Source organism: Odocoileus virginianus, chromosome 7 (genome assembly GCF_023699985.2).
Source record: "Odocoileus virginianus isolate 20LAN1187 ecotype Illinois chromosome 7, Ovbor_1.2, whole genome shotgun sequence".
Classification (NCBI taxonomy): Eukaryota; Metazoa; Chordata; class Mammalia; order Artiodactyla; family Cervidae; genus Odocoileus; species Odocoileus virginianus.
Genome location: NC_069680.1, coordinates 79,327,715 through 79,352,219, shown reverse-complemented (window position 1 = coordinate 79,352,219; position 24,505 = coordinate 79,327,715). Strand labels below are relative to the sequence as shown.

Here is a 24,505-nt window from a genome sequence, read left to right as displayed (position 1 = left end):
TTTGACTTATCAGTGTTCTAAAGCAGGAGGCTGTATCCAATGAATCATTAGTAGCACATGTGAATTTTAATAGACTCTTGCAGACCATTTTGAGGCTTAATTCATAGCAGAAGTCTTTCCTCAGTTTCTCTTTGAATGTCTTACTTTCAAATTGCCTTATATGTGTGTTCTCACCAACAGTGACTTCCACTTAAGATACATGTAAACAGCAGTGATAAGAGAACAGACTCTGTATGATTTCAATACCTTCAGACCATGAAATTTTTCCATCTTATTTTATATCCTTGGTTATATTTCCAGTGTCTCCTGGTTTATAGTCTATGGGAACTTGGAATTTATATCCTGCTGTTGTGTGAAAATTGTATAAATCTTAATTGTGCTCAATAGTTTCATAGTGCTTTTCAGGTCTACTATATCCTTTTACTTTTTTGTCTATTCATTCTATTAATTTTTGAGAGTTTAATATTGAAACTCCAACCGAAAATCTTAATTTATCTAATTAAAAAATAATTGTAATATATAGTAAAACTATATGTAACTTTGTTCTATATTTTCCAAATCTCCTGTAAATGTATTATCATACTTCCAGAATTTAAAAAATAAAAACATACATATGAACAGGATTGACCTAATACAACATTCTTGTTATGATATACAAAAGGAGAGAGGTCATGCAGTGTGGAATGTCAAACTAGTATGCCTCTAGATTTGCGTTGTCACATTTGAGTCAGCTGAATGTTAAAATAATTAGAAAAATAAGATAGACTGACATATCTACTTAATATTATTTTTAATAAGATTATATTACAAAAGATGTAGGTATGCCAAGGAGAAAATATGAGCATTGAGCAAATCATATGAACCTCTATCAATTCACTAGGGATTTTCATAATTAACTGGTAAATTTGCAGGCTGTGACTCTTTAAAATGGTGATGTACTGTCAGTTAACCTATTTTACCTGCTAACAGAGCCTTTCCCACTTAGACCTGTGTCCTTAACAATGCCATTTGGAATGACTTGAGCTTTTCTGAAGGGATCCAAAGGCTTGAGACCTGTGGAAACTCAGACATATTAGTTTCATCTCTTATGCTCACATTTAACCTTGTCTTTGAAATAGCTGATCTCTGAAAGAATTTATCCTGTGATTGAGACAGGATACATATTTCCTTCTTTAAGGAAATCTTCTGTTAATGTTTGGTGCAAAATGATGAAGAGAAAAAGAATATGACAAGGAAAACTACCCAGAACTATGGACTCCCATCAAATGTGTGAAAGTCTAGCAATATTCACTTTCCTAGCCTGGGGAAATATTGTGATTAGAATTTTGAAAACATAGGAAAATGTGAACTAAGATTTTCCTTATATCCAATTTGATATTTCTTTTCTACAGTATTCCATATATTAATAAGTCAGTGGAATACAGCACCACAATTATATTGGAATTGTGGGATATATAAACATTTTAGAGGATATTTTGCCCCATATGGTAGATGTAATTTTGCTTGGTTCTTGTCTTCAGTTAGCAACTTAAGCAACAGCAATGACAACTTTATTTTTTAGAGAAATTTGATATCTCCATAGTTCGTGAACAAGTTGGCCCTCAGTGGTTATTGTGTCTTGCCAAAGGCCACTCAGCAGATGGGTGGCTGAGAAAAAACCAACCTGAGTCTACTTCAGACCATCTGTTCCACTCCAGAGAATACTGTCTTCACATTTCTTGGTAGAAGATCAACTTTTGTCTTAATTTATATCTCTGTGTTTCTGAGTTTTCATTGTGAGACACATTTTTAATTATACTGAGAAAATAAAATTTTATTGACATTTTCCGTTTGCAGTGCATTGATTTTCTTATTTGTTTCAGAACTGTTCTTTGAAGCATAGTTGAGTATATTGCCACTTAGGGATGGGGAAACTCAGGCTGATTTACCTAGCATCCCTTGCCTGATTATGCATTGAGTCAAAATCCCATGTCCTTTGGTATGGTGCCCTGCCTATTTTCTTATGCTCTTAAACTATCAAAATTTAATACCTGATTATTTTCAAAATACGTTTTGATATATCTCTGCATTACTCTGAAGGTTATTTGGTGCATGACTTTGGTTAATTGTGTGACATAGAAAGGTAAATTTGCTTGGTTTCATGTTAGAATCGTAAGATTATGGAAAAAAACCCGAAGTGGAGATCTGCCATTAGGGTTGTAACTACTGTGTCCCTGTCTACACATTTGCTTAATTTTCCAGAAAGAGGTAAAACCATAGCTTGAGGTCTAACACTGAGCTCATCTAACATTGAACACTTTCTGTTGTAAGTCGTTGCAGGGTGGGAGGGTGAAGGTACAAGTTGAATAACAATGTTGCATGGTATTAAACTTGAACCAGTCTTTGAACCAGTCTTCAGGAGGAATTTGGTTTATCTAGATTCTTTAGCAGTCGTGAAGAATGAAGTAAACAGAGATCTATTAACAATGATCTTCAATACACGTTAGTAAGCCAAAATATGTAATTGGCATGAGCCCATTAATGGGTAAAGCCAGTCTTTGTTGTTCAGTTGCTCAGTCGTGTCTGACTGTTTGCAACCCTGTGGACTGCAGCACGCCAGGCTTCCCTGGCCTTCACCATCTTCTGGAGTTTGCACAAACTCATGTCCAATGAGTCAGTGATGCCATCCAACCATCTCATCCTTTCTCATGCCCTTCTCCTGCCTTCATTCTTTTCTTTGCATCAGGTAGCCCAAGTATTGGAACTTCCGCATCAGTCCTTCCAGTGAATGTTCAGGGTTGATTTCCTTTAGGAATGACTGGTTTGATCTCCTTGCTGTCCAAGAGAATTCTCAAGAGTCTTACACAGCACCACGGTTGGAAAGCATCAATGCTTTGCCACTCAGCCTTCTTTATGGCCCAACTCTCACATCCATACATGGCGACTGGAAAAACCATAGCTTTGACTAGACAGACCTTTGTTGGCAAAGTAATGTCTCTACTTTTAAATTTGCTCTCTAGATTTGTCATTCCTTTTCTTAAAAGGAGCAAGCATTTTTTAATTTCATGGCTGCAGTCACCATCCACATTGATTTTGGAGCCCAATAAAATAAAGTCTGTCACTGTTTCCATTGTTTCCCCATCCATTTGCGATGAAGTGATGGGACTGAATGCCATGATCTTCATATTTTGAATGCTGAATTTTAAGCCGTCTTTTTCAATCTCCTCTTTCATCTTCTTCATGAGACTCTTTAATTCCTCTTTGCTTTCTGCCATAAGGGTGGTGTCATCTGCCTGTCTAAAGTTATTGATATTTCTCCCTGCAATCTTGATTCCAGCTGTGCTTCATCCAGCTTGGCATTTTACATGATGTCCTCTGCATATGAGTTAAATAAGCAGGGTGACAATATACAGCCTTGATGTACTCTTCCCAACTTGGAATCAGTCCATTGTTCCATGTTTGGTTCTAACTGTTGCTTCTTGACCTGCATACAGTTTTCACAGGAGGCTCGAAGGTAGTCTGGTATTCCCATCTTGTTAAGAATTTTATTGAAAAAAAAAAAAACATTGTTTATTTGGCTGCATCAGGTGTTAGGTTCTTAGTTCCACCACAGGGGTCTTTGCTGCATTATGAGGGATCTTTCGTCGTGGTGCAGGAACTCCAGTTATGGTCCGTGTGCTGTCTAGTTGTGGCATGTGCTCTCAGAAGCTGTGGGGTCGGCTCGGTTGCTCCACAACATGTGGGATAAGGAACCGAACCCACACCTCCTGTATTGCAAGGCAGATTCTAACAACCGGGCACTGAGAAAGTCCCCAGTCTGTATACTTCTGTGTGAATATACAGTTGTATGTAAATGTATAGAAAAAGGCTTGTAAAGATAAACATCCAAAGGCCCATCCAATTCCTATGAAGGAGGGAGTTTATGAACAATTAAGTTTGGAAATAGAGAATTTTTTTCAAAAATCAGTATTTGAATTTTCACCAGAAATGCTTTTATATTTGATTTTATTGTTTTCCACTGATGGAGACCTGGAGTTGGATATTTCACACTAAGGAAGAAAATATAACATAGGAATCAAGGTCTTCAAATGGAGTGGTTTGTTAGTATGCAGTTTGTACATGGTGATAACAAAAGAGGTCTATAGTGGCCAGCACTCAGTTGCTTTGGTCATGTCTGACTCTCTGAGACTCTGTGAACTGTAGCCCACCAGGCTCCTTTGACCATGGGGTTCTCCAGGCAAGAATACTGGAGTGGATTGCCATTCTCTTCTCCAGGAGATCTTCCTGACCCGGGGATGGAACCTGTGTTTCTTGTGTCTGCTGCATTGCAGGCAGATTCTTTACTTGCTGAGCTACCTGGGAAACGCCCTACAGTGGCTTATTTAGTCCCAAATTATTGGTTACAGTTAAGTCAAGGCAGCGACATGTTTCAATAGGCTTGTGAGTGAGTTAGGCAGATACATCCTTGGCTGCCAAGTGGTTTGATGGGTACCTCAGTTGAAAACCTAATTGATTTTACATTCACTTTCCAGTGCCAGCAAAGCCAGATGAGCTGTTGTGGTTATTCTTGGAAATTGTTTCTCTCCCCTAAGATCAGGTAATATTTGTCAGGCGGAAGAGAATGGGGACCAGTTTGTGTTTAAAAAAGAATAAAAGTTATACAGCCATGCTACTTGGTTTAGGTTTGTTACTTTTGGCAAAGAACACCTATCCTGATTAAATTGATCTTGTCTCTAGATGAAAAGCATTATGAACCTACTGTCTGCCTACTGTGGGTTCTGGGCAGCCTAGATAGACGTTAAGACAGACTGAAGTATATACTTTCCTCTGGTTTAATTTTGTATGACAAATAAATGTAATGCTTAAGAGGCAGGTAGGTGTACAGACGGAGTGTTATTTCTATTTCATGTTCCCATGTGGTCTGTTTTGAAGCACCTAGAAGGTAAAGCATATGTTGCATAAGGATTTCTTTTATGATTTGGGAGCATACTCATTGAAAGGGTAAGTAAAGTTCTTTAAAATTGAAGTTCTAAAAATTAATCTTCTCAGTAATTAGAAGTGAGTAAAAAAAAAAAAAAAGGCTAAGGAAAAGATGGTGATTTGCACATGCTTGTGAATTGACATTTCCAGTACAGATACATTGACTGTTATACTTTATCTCTTGTGCTTGATGTTAGGAGTCATTTTGATTTGGGGCCGTATAGTTGATCTTTAATTCATGGGTGAGACCATTTATTTTCCTCTGTCAACTTCATTTTGGGGAAGTGGGAAAAGGTCTTAATATAAATGTTACAGGATGATTTAAAAACTTCAGGGTTATTTGAAGAAATATACACATCTAAATGAAGGAATGTTTTTAGTAGTTTACTTTAAAAAGTATACAAGTTTTGGTAATAATTCCTTTGCCTAAAGCAACCAGACCATTTTTCTTCAGAGCAAAAGAAACAGATAACAGTGCAAAGCTCTGATTTGTGTTGTTCAAAATTTTCCTGTAAGGGGTAAATATTTTTTGTTTCTACACTGCTCAGCCTTTCTGTTACAGTTGTGTGTTTTGATGGGGAGTTGTGGGGGGAGGCAGAGAGAGAGAGATAGATGGCTCCAAAGCAAGAAAAGGCTAGAGTTTGTGAGAAAGAACTTCCTTTGCTGATTGTCTGTCCATTTATTCCTGTTAACTCTCGCTATCTGTTATGAGCATGCCAGTCTAAAAATATGAATTTGGTTGGCAGGATTATTTCATTTCAAATTCATGTGATTTTCAAGTATCTTTAAAATAAATTTAAGATATTTCAGTGATTCATACTTTAACATTTTGATTAAAGTGAAACAGGAAACAATTTAAATATACCCAAGAAGTAAACTTTTCAATATGACCAGAAAGTGCCTTTTCTTGAAAATACTGGAACACTTTAGGTGTTATGAACAGGTGCATAGTTAATACTTTGTGTTTTCAAACACTATTTCTCTAAAGTAAAATTCGCTTAAGAACTGATTTTAAGAAATGAGTGGTGCTTCCTAAATGGGGAGAAATGATGATATGCAAAGCTAATGGCAGTAGCTCACTTATTTTGTGTTCCTGTTATGGTGTTGACTCTACGATAAGCTTTTTACTTAGATTATCTCATTTATTTTTTCACAGCATCCCTATGAGGATGATATAATTACTACCCAATTTCTCAGGGAAGGAAATTAAAGGTTATAAAAGTTAAGAGCTCCTAAGTAGTAAGGCCTAGATTTTAGCTTTAGTTGTCTGTTTATAGAATCCAGTCTTTTGACTATTATAATATACTGATTCTTTTTTTTTTTTATAATATGCTGATTCTAAAGCAATTCATAAATATGTGTCTGAAATCAGTTCAGTGGTATGTTGGCAATGGCTTTTGCAGATTTCCGAGAGCTGATTATTACATATTTAGCAAGTTTGTGAGCTGATTAGTAAACTTTGATACTTCAAAATCAGCCATCATTGGAGTATTTACACCACAGAAATGGGCAAATCTAGACCTTTTTTTTTGTTTTTTTTGAGACATTAGTTCACCAGCACACCATTTCTTAACATAGTTCTCTATCAGTGCTATTTGTCAAAGTGTATTTTCCAAACTCTCAGAGTTTAAGTGGATATGAATGGAATAAATAATCAGTTTTTTCCAGTAGCATTTGTTTCAGTGTGATAAATTGTTGTTAATATAGTTAGAACTGAGAATATTAAATTTAAAAGACCTTATCCTAAATTTCAGGGTGGAAAAGAGTCTGTTTCCTAGCTTCCAGTCTTTCATCTGAGGATTTTTGGAAAGAAAACCCTTGTCTAGCTGACTGCTGTCAATGGAAATAATCAGCAAACAGTCCATGACAGAGGTAGATAAGAGTTTTAGTTGAGTTACACTGAGGACTATAGCTTGGAAGCCATAGATTCAAGAAGCATCTGAACTGTCTTCTGCTAGACTATAAAGTAGGGGAGGCTTATATAGGCAAAACCTGCAAAATTACATGAGTTGTTTGTCAGTTATAATTGGACTGGCAAAAAGTAAGGATGCATGTTAAACCAGGATTGGTCAAGGTCTGGAATGGTTGAATAGTTACAAGAGGAGACCGTGAGACTGTAAAGGTGCAGCTGGCAGCTACCAATAGATCTTGTTTTGACCACGACTGGTGGCATCCTGAATCTGATACAGTTCAGAGAATTCAGGTTCTCAGTAATACGGGAATGTGTCTAAAACCACATCCACAGTGGCCAACTAGCCCCATTTTGAATGCTGAACCACAGTTTTATGTCTTGTCTGAGCAAAAGACAAACACCAAATATGACAGGGGATACAACCCTTCTAGGTTTCTTAAGAGAATGATTAGCACAAACACAGCAAGTCAGCATGAACCTTGGTGTCTGGGCCACAAAGCTCATCACTGAAGGAGTACTAGCGTTAGGAATGCAGAAGTGGGGACATTTATCTCTGTCTTCAAAATGGACGTTTATCCTTATCTAAGCAGTCTGGTAAATGCAATTTTTAAAAATGGTTAAAGCAGATGTACAATGCCTGTTTGATAGACCAGAAGACAAGCTGTTCTGGTTAAAATAAAGTTCAAGCCAAATGTTGTATAAACCAGAATGACTTCCCCATACCTCAGTGAGGAAAACTTCTTTCAATTACTGTGGAGTATTAAAGCAGTGGCTGCACCCAGATTTGAGAGATTCTTTTGACTACCAGCCGAGACAGTCTGAGGAGAAATGAAAGGAAGTTGGGCTGCAAGGGAGGTGCACAGAAACATGTGATAAAGGGATAGAGGAATTCAGAAAAGTTCATTCAAAAGCAAAACATGGATGCCAACAAGGCTTGTGGGGTATGAGTAAACCTAGTAATTATGTTTCTTTTTTCCATAAAATAATTTAAACTCCTACAACTCTGGTACTTAATCTTTCCTTGAAACCTTAAAACATCATTCTCTGCTGATAAGGATATTTTTATTGGTAGTGGTTCAATTTAATAAATGCTTCAACACTGTAAATTGTAATTTTGAAGCACTGAATTAGGTTATCAATTTATCCTCATAATATTCTTTTTAGGAAGACATATTCTTGCTTTTGTTTTGTGTTTAATGTATTTATAATGTTCTTCTGTTAAGAAAATGCTAGGTTGAACATCTGAATTGAACAGCTGCATTGCCTACTGGATCCTGCTTATCTAAAACAGAAGCATGCATGGATGATAACACATTTATTCCTGATTGGGATAGTACTGTCTGACTTGGCAGTCACTTCCCACCCTGTGTTGTTTGTCTCCTTTTCAGAATTTATGGTGTTATTACTTGATTGAAGGGGAAGTTTATGGAAGGAAATAGAAAAAAAGGATGATTGACCAAATAAAGCAATACATACACACCAAATAAAAGTCAAACTGTTGCATACAAAGTTAGAAGCTAGATACGATATCCAACTTCAGTAAGACAGGGTAATTGTTATCTTTGTGAATAAGAACAAGTCTATGTAAATGAATATTTTATACCAATTCAATTTTATGTTTGCTTAACTTCACTACTGAGTGAAGTGTTTTTCTGTCCTTTTAGTTTTTATCAGTGAACTGCTTGGCAAATTAGAAATGAATGCTTGAGCGTCAGAGAAGTCTGGCTGTTTGGTCCTAGCTTGAAAAATCTAGTAATTATGACTTGGAAAAGTAACATAACTTCTCTAGTTTCTTATCCACACAGTCACATTATCGTAGATGACAAGTATTATTGATAAAGCTTCGAGTGCAGTGCCTAATCAGAGTAGGCACTCAGTAAATGGTAGCTATAGTTATCCACTAGTTAAAACACGGTTTAAGTGTGGGTGGTACAGAGAGTATATTTGGATGATTTGGGAGCTCATGTCAGAGAACTGACAAGTATTCTTTCTTCCTGAGCACGAAGCTGAAGTATCATAAGGTAAGTCTGGGTCTGGATGATTGAAGGTGAAGGTGATGGTGATGATGATGGTGATGGTGATGGTGGCTTTCTCTCTCTCCGCACAGAATGTTCCTCCAGACCTCTCCATCTGCACCTTCGTGCTGGAGCAGTCCCTGTCTGTCCGGGCCTTGCAGGAGATGCTGGCTAACACTGTGGAAAAGTCTGAAGGGGCAAGTACTTAATTTATGTAGGCTGGCAGTATGTTAAAGAACTCAGCTATTATATAAATTATTTCTTCACAGGTTTTGGAGATGTTCTTTTGACTGAAATAAGTCAATGCCATTTAGTTGTGATTTTCTTAAGTTTGCCTTTCTGCTTTATCCAGATCTGTTGATGTCTTAAATAACTTAAAAAAAAAAAAATCCATCCTCAGGGTAATCTGTGTCCTTGAACCTCATGCTTATTTCAGTAGTTAAAGCAGAATCTCTTTCTTTGAGCATTTCTGTGCTTTTTTACATTTTCAGAGCTGTTACTTTGACTCTTTCAATTAATTGCTTTATGCATGGCTGTCATTAATCTTTATTTCATTTTCAAATGCCTCTAACCATGTGACTCTGTTCTAAGCTTCCTTATGGCAAGTAAAATTTCATGGCACTCATATATTTGAAGTAACGAAATTATGGTGTTACAGCTTTAATCAGTTGTAATTGTGCAAATAGCTAATCATTTTCTTCTGAAAATTGAGATTTTTATTCTGTCACCAAATGCAGACGCTTTTCTTTGAAAGCTTATTTGGTAATTTAAATTATATTCCATTTTATGTTGAGTGATTTCTGGGCTACTACCCATTCTTAGCTGATTCATTAAATTTTAGAGTTAAGCAGGAGGGTGATTGGTCAAATTTTTGTTTCCTGTTTATTCATTTGCTTGTTGCTATAATTACTGTGGTATATATTTTAATAAACTATACTATTTCCGGGAATGAAACTGAACATTTTTATTTGCCATTATTGGTCCATGTGTTGCTGTTTTTTTTGTTAATCATTGCTGTGGTTTGGATAAGTAATGAGATTAAAAAATGATAATATACCATTTAATAGAAAATGAATGATCAATTCTGATGTAATATATTTTCATTAGCCTTGTACTTTATTAAATTTTAGTGTCACAGAGGTTAGGACTTTAATTGCTTTGTGCATTAATTTTAAATTAATTTAAAATTGTAGTACTATATCACATATATGTATATATGGAAGAGATACTTTAGTGATTTTTATTTGATATTAGAATAATATCAAATTATTTTTGACATTTTTTATTAGATTTATTTTTTAGATTTATTAATCTAAATTTATTAATCTAAATTAATCTAATAAATTTATTAGATTTATTTTTTAAAAGATCCAGCTATGTCATGCATATTTTAATTTTTCAAGTACACTTTTGGTTACAACAGTTTGAAATTATAGTATTAAACTACATGAAGTTTAAAAAATTGTTTTTCTATAAATTAATGCAGTGCTTTTGGAGTAGGATTGAATTAAAGAGGAATAAAGCCTTTCTCAATTCAACTAGTTTCCTTTCTACCTGGAATAACCAACCCCTCTTGAGTTTAAAACATCACTGAGGCATATCTGCTTTGAAATTCCAATCTGTCTTTACGAAGGAAAATTCTTTTTCTTTTGCATGACCGTCTAGAAAAGTGTGTATTGTCATTTCACTTATCTTTGTAGATACCAACTTATGATGAAATCACCATAAATTTTTCAAATTGCTAAGCTGCTTTTTCTAAATTTAAACTCTTGATAAGAGGTTTTATCTCCCTGGAATTTGGGCAATGAATTAGGCAAGCTCTCAAATTATCTGTGTATATAGAAAGTGTTGAAAATACCATTTTTGGACTTATTGAAGATACTTATTAGTTAGAATTTCTGCCCCCCCCCCCCAAATACATTTATTTAACTTAATTTTCAGTTGTGCTCTATCTAGAAAGCTTCTGTCAGAGATAAAGTGATAATTTATGTGATATGTGGAACATCATTTATAAAGCCCGTTGTAGCTACCATTAGACATTAATTCTTAAATGAAAAATGGAGAAAAAACAGCTTCAGAAAAGGAAAATATTTCATTGAGCCAAATCTTACTTTCAGACTAGGAAGAACCTAGTCAGAGGATATTATATTTGGGGGAAAGAAAATGCTCTTTTATACTACAGGAGAGTTTTGATTGTACCTGGGAGTGATGTTTGGACTACCCAGATGGCGCTAGTGGTAAAGAACCTGCCTGCCAATGCAGGAGATGTAAGAGTGATATTCAAAATATTTCATAACTAGTTTGGCACAGGCATCAATTCCTTGCTTCTGTTATTTTTTGTTCCCTGGCCCCCAGCTTTTAGGTGGCTCTGGATCACTAGTCTACTTCTGTGTCTACTTCTGTCTATCTCCTCTCATTCTTCAGATTTATTTTGCATATTGTTGATATAGCATAGGGCTAAAAGCTAGGTTTTCTAGAATTTGAGAACTGGTTAAGAATACCAGTTGTGCCACATATTTACTCTGTGGCCTTAAGGAAGGTCAGTCTTTATCATCAGGTTTGTGTGTGCTGCGTCGCTTCAGTTGTGTCTGACTCTGTGTGAACCCATGGGCTGTAGCCTGCCAGGCTCCTCTGTCCATAAGATTCTCCAGGCAAGAATACTGGAGTGGGTTGCCATGCCCTTCTCCAGGGGATCTTCCCCACCCAGAGATGGAACCTGCATCTCTTACATCTCCTGCATTGGCAGGCAGGTCCTTTACCACTGGTGCTACCTGGGAAGCCCCGGTCATCAAGTTTAGTGAAAATTAGTATTTGAAAAAAAGAATTATCAATAAATTTTACAGATTGCAAAACCAAAGCCCTTCTACTATACCGTGTCATTTCTCACTTTATATCTGTGCTTCTGTGAAATGGAGTCCTAAATTAAATTAGACATTACAAAATAAAACTGAATGGAGGAAATGTTCATTGAAAATGCTTCTGAATTAATTCAGGTATAATGAAACAAATGGCCAAAAGCATAGGACCAGCTAAATTATTAAATCTTATTAACTAGATCACAACACACAAATAAGCAAACAGTATTACTGACTATTTTAACCTTACGGTGCCATCATCAAACTGGCAGGATCACATGCGAAAACTGGCTGGCTGGGATACGGGAGGGAGTGGGGAGGGGTTCCTGAGCTAGCAGTTGCAGAGAAGCAAACTGCCAAGGCCAGGGAAGAGGCACTCAGGGCTTAGTAGCAGTTCAGTCAAAGGCGTATATACGTATGAGAAAAGGAATAAGTAAAACAATAAAAACAGCCACTGTTATATGGATGCTCAATATATAATATCATTTAATAATCACTAAATCTGATGATTTTTTATGATTTTTAAATTATAATGTATAAGTCAGTGATGGTATTTACTTGTTTGTGTGTGTGTTCTAGTTAATAAAGTTTAATAATTTAGATAATCCTATGCTTTTGGCCATTTGTTTCATTATACCTTAATTCAGAAGCATTTTCAATGAACTCTTTCTCCATTCAAGTTTATTTTTGTAATATCTAGTTTAACTTAGGATTCCATTTCATAGAAACACAGATATGAATTGAGAAGTGAGACAGTATAGTGGAAAGGGCTTTTGTTTTGCAATCTGTGAAATTTATTGATAATTTTTTTTCAAATACTGTTTTTAATAGTTATCACTTGTTGACAATGCATTGCTTTTGTTTTAACACCATGAATATATTAAGTGACTTACTTGTATTACTGTTTAGAAGGGTATATACAAAAATAATATTGACCGTCCTTTCTGTCTTTTGGTTTAGCTGTTTCTAGGAGAATTGTAGGAGAAGGTAGTGGCAACCCACTCCAGTACTCTTGCCTGGAGAATCCCAGGGAGTGGGGAGCCTGGTGGGCTGCCGTCTGTGGGGTTGCCCAGAGTCGGACACGACTGAAGCGGCAGCAGCAGGAGAATTGTAGGGTCCTGTCCCTTTTAACTTTTGCTTGTAGCCTCTTGACTATTGGTGCCTTATTGTTAGATTATTAGTACCTTGAACCAAGAAACAAAAACGAAAAACAGTACCTGTCCCTTATATCCTACTTTTTGGTGGGGAAAGAGATTAAAATTTTTAGTTTCAATGGTTCTGATTAGTATCATCCATTCATGTCATATTTTCCTCATTACTATAGGTAATTGGTGGAGTTTTTTTGGTAGCTTCCTATAATTTAAATTACAAATAATGCTTTAAATATCTATAAAGTTGCAATGGAATTATAAATATTGCTTAGTATGAATAAGTCAGTTCTAATCATTCATATATTTAATACAAACTTTGAATATTTAGAAGATATGCTTTAAAAACCTCTGTGGATAGAAAGGTGAATAATAAGTGAGTTTCGCCATTAATGGATTCAATGTCTAATGCAAGAATAGAAGGACAATTATAGTGCCATATGATGTGTGTTATCATTAAATAGTAGATATAATTGTAGTATTAGCAGAAGGAAGGGATTGAGTTTGTGGAACTTGGCATTCTTTTGAATTTTCTTTAGACTTTCTATTACTACATAATTTCTAAGACAAATGGAAATAATATTAAAGCTATTAATATAAAAGTCACTTAAATATTTTCTCCAGGGAACAATTTGATCTCATTATGCTGTTCTTTAGAATTCTATTAGAAACGCACTTGCCAAGAGGACTATACGTAGCATGTTCAGGGATAGTCTTAATATGATTTTTATGTTTCAATTTGCTGAAATGGATTATTATTTTATATGAAATCCTGAGTGTTTTATATTTCTAAATTATATAGTCTTGTAATTAAAGTTACAAAATGCCATAGTATCAACAGACTTAGTTACCAATAGAGAGATATTTCAGACTCCAACACTTTCAGTTTTTATGGAAAATGAAGTTACAGAATAGGGAGGATTAGTAATACAATTGTGACACTCTTTTAATAAAACCTCTGCTTTTTTAGAAGCATATATTCTGAAAGTTCAGGGTCTTTTCATTTCAAAAGACCCTGATGCTGGGAAAGATTGAGGGCAGGAGGAGAAGGGGACGACAGAGGATGAGATGGCTGGATGGCATCACCAACTCAATGGACATCAGTTTTGAGTAAACTCTGGGAGTTGGTGATGGACAGGGAGGCCTGGCGTGCTGCGGTTCATGGGGTCACAAAGAGTCGGACACGACTGAGCGACTGAACTGAACTGATTCTGAAAGTATTCTAAATGCATCATGAAGTAGCCATTTAAATTAACTGGTAAATGAGGTGTTGTTTTTTTAAATGCATTTTATAAGCACTAAAGCACCATAAATCAGTTTTTAAAAAATACATTTATCAAACAATGAAGTACTAATTTCAGGCAAGTGATTGTATTTAAGATCATTTTATATAAATGCAAGAGCAGAAGTTGAAGTTCAAGCTGTGTGCCATGTTCCATAGTGATTGGCATATAGATGATAGAGAAACTTCATGAGTTAAATTTCTGGTAATCTTCGGAAAACTGCTTAAACTTTCTGTACCTCCGTTTTCTCGTCTGTAAAGTGGGGGCAAATAATAACGTCCTCCCACTGTATTGTGAGAATCTAATAAGTCAATATGAAGTGTATAGAACATTGACAGCACATAGGAAGCACACTGTAGCCATGCTGTTGAATGCATGCTAGGTCACTTCAGTCATGTCCGACTCTGTGAGCATATGGACTGTAGCCCGCCAGGCTCCTCTGTCCATGGGATTCTCCAGGCAAGAATACTGGAGTGGGTTGCCTCCTCCAGGGGATCTTCAAGACCCAGGTATTGAACCTGCCTCTCTTATGTCTCCTGCATGGAGAGGTGAGTTCTTTACCAGTAGCACCACCTGGGAAGGCCATATCTTATTGTTACTGTATTTGCTTTGGGAATGCAAATGTCTTCTCCAGACCAAATATTTGGTCCAAATAATAAAAGCAAAGCAAACAACAATTACCTGAGGGTTCCAGAGAGTTGAACAAAAGCAGGAAGATTCTGGAGAGGGGTCAGACTTGGAAAATGGAATTGGGGCAGATTTGCTTTACATTTTTAAGGTTTTTAGCCTGAAGATTGTGGTAGCTAAAGCTTCCAAAGAACAAACACAGTCTCTCCGAAGACAATATTTAGGGCCTTTTGGAAGTCAAGGAGTAGTTCTAGAGAAGAGAAATCCAGAGAGAGGGAGACGCAAATTTTGTGCATAAACTCTGCCCGGGTCTCTGGCTGATGCTTAACCATCTGTATGGGGGACAGACGTCAATTCAGTTACCACTGCTAACATTATTACTGCACTGAGATCTGCACTGCCACCAAGCATTTTGCAGTTTGCGTTTTGAGTCCTTCCAAGTGGATTGCTTGTTAAAACAAATGTATCAGTGTTCTTCAGCACTATATATTAGAACCTCAACAATATAAAAGGACAGGACACAGTTCACAGTTGCTTAGGACACAATCAAATATGACCCAGTCTCAGGATAAATGACTACCAAGAACAACAGAGAGACAGTCTTAGCAGATGAAGATTTAAAGCAGCTATTATGGCTATATTCAGTGAAATCAAGGAAAACACGTTTACTGTCAACAAAAGAACTAAAAAATCAACGTATAAAAATGATTCAAGTAACAAAATGGAATTTCTATAAAATGGAAATCTGCATTATTTGAAAAGTTCATGTATTTAGTAAGTGAACTAGGATACAAATTAATGTCAATTGGAGTCTGAAGTCTATGCTTTTTAGCTCTTTACTATGCAGTATTCATGTAATGAGGAGAGCGGTGGGAGAGCCTAAGGGGATATCAATACTAAACCAGTGGGAACAAGAGGAGGAACACCCCATGAAAGACTCTGGCAAGAAACAGCTAGGAAGATGGGGGAAAACCAAGAGAAAATAGCTACAGAAGCCGTATATATATTAATTTCTCTGGTGGTTGTTAACAAATTATGCTCCAAGCCCGATGGATTAAAACACCATGAACTAATTATCTTCAGGTTCTTCAGATAAGAATTCTGAAAATTAGTCTCAGTGGGCTAAAATGAAGGTGTCAGCAGGACTACATTAATTATGATAGCTCTAAGGAGGAATCTATTATACTTCATTGTCTTTTCTAGCTTCTATTCTTGGATGGTGGCCCCTCTTTCATCTTCAAAGCCAGTAACATTATATATTCATAGTTTCTGTGTTTAGGATGCAGATGGCCTTGAGGTGCCACTATTTGCCCTTCTACATCATGGAAATACAGTTTAAGTAAGATGTTGACAAGATGAGATGAGAATCAGAGATATCTAGTTGAATAAGGACTTAAAAGTATGATTTGGTTTCATACCCTGGCTTTCCTGCAAACCAATCAATATTAATGTCAGGAGAGGCGAGGGGAGCTACTCCACGATCAAGGTCAGGAGGGGCAGCTGTGAGGAGATACCCCTTGTTCAAGGTAAGGAGCAGCGGCTGCGCTTTGCTGGAGCAGCCGTGAAGAGATATCCCACGTGCAAGGTAAGAGAAACCCAAGTAAGACGGTAGGTGTTGCGAGAGGGCATCAGAGGGCAGACACATTAAAACCATAATCACAGAAAACTAGCCAATCTGATCACAGGACCACAGCCTTGTCTAATTCAGTGAATCTAAGCCATGCCATGTGGGGCCACCCAAGACGGATGTGTCATGGTGGAGAGGTCTGACAGAATGTGGTCCACTGGAGAAGGGAATGGCAAACCACTTCAGTATTCTTGCCTTGAGAACCCCATGAACAGTATGAAAAGGCAAAATGATAGGATACTGAAAGAGGAAATCCCCAGGTCAGTAAGTGCCCAATATTGGACACCTACTGCAGAATAGTGGAGAAATAACTCCAGAAAGAAAGAGGGGATGGAGCCAAAGCAAAAACCATACCCAGTTGTGGATGTGACTGGTGATAGAAGCAAGGTCTGATGCTGTAAAGAGCAATATTGCATAGGAACCTGGAATGTTAGTTCTGTGAATCAAGGCAAATTGGAAGTGGTCAAACAGGAGATGGCAAGAGTGAATGTCAACATTTTAGAAATCAGCGAACTAAAATGGACTGCAATGGGTGAATTTAACTCAGATGACCATTATATCTGTTACTGTGGCCAGGAATCCCTTAGAAGAAATGGAGTAGCCATCATAGTCAACAAAAGAGTCCAAAATGCAGTACTTGGATCTAATCTCAAAAATGACAGAATGATCTCTGTTCGTTTCCAAGACAAACCATTCAGTATTACGGCAATCCAAACCTATGCCCCAACCAGTAACGCTGAAGAAGCTGAAGTTGAACGGTTCTATAAAGACCTACAAGACCTTTTAGAACTAACGCCCCCCAAAAGATGTCCTTTTCACTATAGGGGACTGGAATGCAAAAGTAGGAAGTCAAGAAACACCTGGAAGAACAGGCAAATTTGGCCTTGGAGTATGGAATGAAGCAGGGCAAAGGCTAATAGAGTTTTGCCAAGAGAACGCACTGGTCATAGCAAACACCCTCTTCCAACAACACAAGAGAAGACTCTACACATGGACATCACCAGATGATCAACACAGAAATCAGATTAATTATATTCTTTGCAGCCAAAGATGGAGAATTTCTATACAGTTAGCAAAAATAAGACCAGGAGCTGACTGTGGCTCAGATCATGAACTCCTTATTGGAAAATTCAGACTTAAATTGAAGAAAGTAGGGAAAACCACTAGACCATTCAGGTATGACCCAAATCAAATCTCTTATGACTATACAGTGGAAGTGAGAAACAGATTTAAGGGCGTAGATCTGATAGACAGAGAGCCTGATGAACTATGGATGGAGGTTCGTGACATTGTACAGGAGACAGGGATCAAGACCCCATGGAAAAGAAATGCCAAAAAGCAAAATGTCTGTCTGAGAAGGCCTTACAAATAGCTGTGAAAAGAAGAAAAGCGAAAAGCACAGGAGCAAAGGAAAGATATTCTCATTGGAATGCAGAGTTCCAAAGAATAACAGGGAGATATAAGAAAGCCTTCCTCAGTGATCAATGCAAGAAATAGAGGAAAACAACAGAATGGGAAAGACTAGAGATCTCTTCAAGAAAATTAGAAATACCAAGGGAACGTTTCATGCAAAGATGGGCTCGATATAGGACAGAAATGGTACGGACCTAACAGAAGCAGAGGCTATTAAGAAGAGGTGGCAAGAATATATAGAAGAACTGTACAAAAAAGCTTTTCATGACCCAGATAATCATGATGGTGTGATCACTCACCTAGAGCCAGACATCCTGGAATGTGAAGTCAAGTGGGCCTTAGGAAGCATCACTAGGAAAAAAGCTAGTGGAGGTGATGGAATTCCAGTTGAGCTATTTCAAATCCTGAAAGATGATGCTGTGAAAGTGCTGCACTCAATATGCCAGCAAATTTGGAAAACTCAGCAGTGGCCACAGGACTGGAAAAGATCAGTTTTCATTCCAATCCCAAAGAAAGGCAATCCCAAAGAATGCTCAAACTACCGCACAATTGTACTCATCTCACACACTAGTAAAGTAATCGTCAAAATTCTCCAAGCCAGGCTTCAGCAATACGTGAACCGTCAACTTCCAGATGTTAAGCTGGTTTTAGAAAAGGCAGAGGAACCCAGTGATCAAATTGCCAACATCTACTGGATCATCGAAAAAGCAAGAGAGTTCCAGAAAAACATCTATTTCTGCTTTATTGACTATGCCAAAGCCATTGACTGTGTGGATCACAATAAATGGTGGAAAATTCTGAAAGAGATGGGAATACCAGACCACCTGACCTGCCTCTTGAGAAACATATATGCAGGTAAGGAAGCAACAGTTAGAACTGGACGTGGAACAACAGTCTGGTTCCAAATAGGAAAAGGAGTACGTCAAGGCTGTATATTGTCACCCTGCTTATTTAACTTATATGCAGAGTACATCATGAGAAACGCTGGGCTGGAAGAAGCACAAGCTGGAATGAAGCTTGCCGGGAGAAATATCAGTAACTTAAGATATGCAGATGACACCACCCTTATGGCAGAAAGTGAAGAGGAACTAAAAAGCCTCTTGATGAACGTGAAAGAGAATGAAAAATTTGAGTAAAAGCTCAACATTCAGAAAACTAAGATCATGGCATCTGGTCCCAGCACTTTATGGGAAATAGATGGGGAAACAGTGGAAACAGTGTTAGACTTTATTTTTTGGACTGCAGATGGTAACTGCAGCCATGAAATTAAAAGACGCTTACTCCTTGGAAGGAAAGTTATGACCAACCTAGATAGCATATTAAAAAGCAGAGACATTACTTTGTCAACAAAGGTCCATCTAGTCAAGGGTATGGTTTTTCCAGTAGTCATGTATGGATGTGAGAGTTGGACTATAAAGAAAGCTGAGCACCGAAGAATTGATGCTTTTGAACTGTGGTGTTGGTGAAGACTCTTGAGAGTCCCTTGGACTGCAAGGAGATCCAACCAGTCCATCCTAAAGGAGATCAGTCCTGGGTGTTCATTGGAAGGATTGATGCTGAAGCTGATACTCCAGTACTTTGCCACGTGATGCGAAGAGTTGATTCATTGGAAAAGACCTTGATGCTGGGAGGGATTGGGAGCAGGAGGAGAAGGGGACAACAGAGGACGAGATGGCTGGATGGCATCACCGACTCGATGGACATGAGTTTGAGTAAACTCTGGGAGTTGGTGATGGACAGGGAGCCTTGGCATGCTGCGATTCACGGGGTCACAAAGAGTCAGACACGACTGAGTGACTGAACTGAACTGAACTGAACTGATCCTATGTGTGTGTATATATACATGCACACATACACACACATCCACATGAATTAATAGGTTCACACACATTTTAAATGAAAAAAACTTTATTTTCTAAAGAGTTTTCATTCCAAAAGTGGTGCTCAATATTTCTCTTGTATTTATGGTACATGTTCACTATATCTAAAAGACTTATTTGTTCATGCTCTTGGGCCAGTACGCCAAGGATCAAAAATTAATAATTAATGTTGTATCTTCCCTGGTTAAGTTTTATTGTCATATTGATTATTTTTCAATTTGCTTTCTCTTCATTAAAGTGAATTGGAGTAGTGTGAAGGAAAAATTAAGGGTTGGCACATGTTGCTTGTGGTTCATATAAGATAGATTGTGTTCTGCACATTATTAAAAATAAGTTACTCAGATGAATGGGCTAATGATTCACTGGGAAGAAAAATTAAGTTTACTTAAACACTTGATATTGTTCATCATTTCAAACATGTTACTGCTCTGCATTTTCTGTGGGGCTTCCCTGGTAGCTCAGATGGTAAAGCATCTGCCTACAGTGCTGGAGACCCAGGTTCGATCCCTGGGTCGGGAAGATCCCTTGGAGAAGGAAATGGCAACCCACTCCAGTATTCTTGCCTGGTAAATCCCACGGACTGAGGATCCTGGTAGGCTACAGTCCCTGGGGTCCTGAAGAGTTGGACACGACTGAGCGACTTCACTTTCACTTTCTGCATATTCTCTAAGTGTCCTTAAAACACAGAATCAAACAATGAGGATATGAAACTGTGATATACTTTTAAATACTCTCAGGGCAGTAGAAGTCTGCCTCTGAAGAGACCAAAGACTGAACAGGGCTCCTTTTTGATATAGAAAAATAATACCACACTCAGAATTTTTATTTTTGTGTCAGGATGATGCCATCTGAACTGTGGTAAGGAATCAATAAATTTTATATATTGGTATTGTGGGAAGTCATTAGTGACATGTAAAGCACAAGCAGCAAACTAAAAAATAAGCAAGTGGGACTCCAACAAACTAAAAAGCTGCACTTCAAAAGAAACAATTAACAAAATGAAAAGGCAACCTATGGGATGGAAAATCATCCAAACCATAGTATGTGATAAGGCATTAATGCTCAAAATATATAACAAGCTCATGCAATTCCAAAATAACAAATAGCAATAGCAAAACCCCAAATAATCCAATCAAAAACAGAAGAACTGAATAGACATTTTCCCAAAGATGTGTGACGGGCAAACGGGTACATGAAAAGATGCTCATCACCACTAGTCATTAGTGAAATGCAAGTCAAACCCACAGTGAGATATCATCTCATATCTTTTAAAATGGTCGTCATCAAAAAGACAAAAGATAACAAATGCTGATGAGGTTGCAGAGCAAAGGGAATCCTCTCCTCTTGGTGGGATTGTAAACTAGTAGAGCCACCGTGGGAAACGGTGTACAGGATCCTCAAAAATGAAAAATAGAACTACCATATGATCCAGCAATCCTATATGATTGCTGCATATGATCCAGAACTACTATAGGATCCAGCAATCCTATATGATTGCTGGATATGATCCAGAGCTACCATACGATAGAGTGGTATGATCCAGAACTACCATATGAACTGCCATAAGATCCAGCAATTTGGGGAATATATTCAAAGGAAATGAAAACATTAATGAGAAAAGATATCTGCAACCCCATTTTCAGAGCAGCATTATGATAATCACGACAGTGGAAACAATCATTGATGGATGAATGGATAAAGAAATTGTGTTACCTATGTACGGTGGAATAATGTTCAGCTATAAAAATAGGGAGATTCTGCCATTTGGGACAACATGGATGGACCTTCAGGGTGTTAGCTAAGTCCAACAGCGAAAGACAAATACTGTATGATCTCATGTATTTGTGGAATCTGAAACAGTAACAACAAAAAGAAACTCAGGAAAAGAGATCAGCTTTGCGGTTATCAGAGGTGGAGAAGAGGGTAATTGGAGGAAGGGTCAAAATTACAAGCTTCCGGTTCTAAGTAAGTACTAGGGATGTAATGTACATCATGATGACTAGTTAACACTGCTATATGATATATAGAAAAAATGTTAAGAGATTAAATTGTAAGAGTTTTCATCTGAAGGAAAAATGTTTTTTTTTTCTTTTTCTTTTCACTTTATGTACGTAAGATGATGGATGCTATCTAAAATTATTGGGTGATCATTGTACAATATTTGTAAGTCAAATCATTATGCTATACACCTTAAACTTATACCATGATATATATATATATATATATATATATAAATTATATCTCAATAAAACTAGGAGAAATTAGTGCCTTCCATGCATGCAATATAAAAATACACTTAAATTTCAGCTTACGTTTAAATTCTAGAGCTGTTTCAGTCTTCTGTTTTCATAACAGTAATATAGAAGAGTATAAACTGAAGATAGTTTCTTCATAGTCCGTTTTTTCCCTGAAGATAATCACAGCTAATATTGGTTTATATCCGTCTAGAACATCATGTATAAATTTTTTTCCATGGACTGTTGTATCATCTTTTATAATTTAATCATATGTGGTTTAAAATATCAGAGAAATGCTAATCAAAACTACAGTGAATTTCTCCTAAAACCAGTCAGAATGGTCATCATTAAAAAAATCTACAAGCAGTAAATGCTAGAAATCGTATGGAGAAAAGGGAACCCTCTTAAACTATTGGTAGGAATACAGATTGGTATAGCCAGTATGGAGTACAGTATGGAGGTTCTTTAAAAAATGAAAAATAGAGCTACCATATATCCCATACCTGGGCATATATCAGGAGAAAAACCATAAATCAAAAAGATACATGCACTCCAGTGTTTACTGCGGCACTATTTACAGTAGCCAGAACATGGAAGCAACCTAAATGTCCATCAACAGAGGATTGGATAAAGAAGATGTGGTATATAAATATACAATGGAATATTACTCAGCCATAAAAAGGAAAGTAGTTATTCCATTTGCAGAGATGTGGATGGACCTAGGGACTATCATACAGAGTGATGTCAGGAGAAATATCATAGTGATACATTTATGTGGAATCTAGAAAAATGGTGTAGATGAAAGTTGTTTGCAAAGCAGAAATAGAGACACAGACATACATAGAGAACAAATGTATGGATGCCAAGCGTGGAAGAGGGGTGGAATGTGGGACTTGGCGTTTGGAGATTGGAATGGACATGTGTACACTATCATGTGTGAAGTAGACAGCTAGTGAGAACCTACAGCACAGTGGACCTCGCAGTGTGTGGCGGCCGGCATGGGACGGAAACCCCAAAGAGAGGAAGTACATGTGCAGGTATAGCTGACTCACTGTGCCGTACAGCCAAAGCTAACAGAACACTGTAAAGCTATTATATTCCATTTAAAAATATTAAGACGCCAAAAAAAATGAAAGCAAGAGAATCAGGTTTAATTGATTAGGGCTCCGGCACAGTTTTCCTTTAGTTCTCTTGACTCTGTTCCTTGGTTCTTGGATTAGTTTCTCTAGTTACATCAGGGCTACAGCAGTTTCAGGAATGATACCCAAATTCAGCATCATCCATAGACACACAGAACAGGTGGCTTTCTTTACTTTTGTTTATGAGACTAATGAGATTTTCCCAGAAACGACCTGGTGGACCTCCCATTATATCCACTGTCACATAGTCATTGCCCAGATTATTGACTCGCAAGGGGAAATGTGGCCAGCACAACTGGCTTAGAGGGTAGAGAGGATACCTTTACAAAATTAGGAATTTCTTTGGAAGAAAGAGAAGGGTTATATATGTAAATGAATGTTGAGCAGACATGGTGTTATCCTTCTTAAGCCTTATCTCAAAAAAGTTATTTATATTTGAGATCCTCCAGGTTCTTGAGCCAAATTTGGTGTAGCAAGTTATCAATAAATCCTTATCCAGAAAGAAAAATCAAAGTCTATGTTCAGTTGTTTCTATATCTGGGGAATGTTAAACCCTTGTTTACTTCTTCACCCAACTGATTCATGTAGTATTTGTTCCACAAAAGTACGATGGGATGCTATTGTGAATTCCAAGCTGGTAATGCAGGAATAAATAAGAATGCACCCTTGTTCTTGAGGAATTTAGTGATCTAATAGTGAAAAGCAAAAGTAAATAATGATTGAACATGGGTGAAATACGCTTTGATAGTGAAGTCCAATGAGAGTCCAGAGGAGGGAAGTCTTAATTACTTACCCAGCACTACCCACCCTGTATAAAGACACACATCCCTTCATAAGTGGCTGAGGTCTTCTACAGGTTAAAAGCAGTGAAAAACTTAATTGATTAGTCTGTTTATGTTATTGACAAAATGATGTTACTAGCTATTTATATTGAAACTGAAATTCCCAATTAACTATTAGTAGCATTTACTTCAGGAAGCTGGGTACTATGTACCTTGCCAGGAGCACCCCTGGTAAAATACTGCCCTGGGAATGGCTCTGTGATGCAGATAAATGAACCAGCACATTACTGACTGACATGTTCGTTAGGCAGCGTCTTCTCTAAAGCCTCTGTATATAACCATGTACCTATGTTTCATCTGTGAAATTAGTGCAGTGATTTAGAAGGTGAACACACTTATAACTTCTTAAAAGGCTTATAGATAAAAATATTCACTGGGCAGCAATATTTGTCTACCACTTATAAGAGTGTGGACATTTGTCTGTGGTGGAAATATATACCCTCTATTTGTAGACGCTTTGTTTTATTGTCTTTTTGTCTCTGAAAAGACAACTTCCTACTCTGAAGCAAAGTATACCACATATTTCTATGTGTTTGAATGATGTGGTTTCCAGAGATAACAGCACCAA

At 37.2% G+C, this 24,505-nt stretch overlaps 1 protein-coding gene across 1 annotated transcript in view; it reads left to right on the top strand.

The window, feature by feature from the left end:
* RYR2 (ryanodine receptor 2) overlaps nt 1-24,505 on the top strand; it is an 803,099-nt gene that overhangs the window by 266,493 nt on the left and 512,101 nt on the right. The window contains exon 3 of the mRNA XM_070471032.1: nt 8,979-9,083. Within this exon, the coding sequence (XP_070327133.1) occupies nt 8,979-9,083 (105 nt within the window). The remainder of the gene's footprint in view (nt 1-8,978; nt 9,084-24,505) is intronic.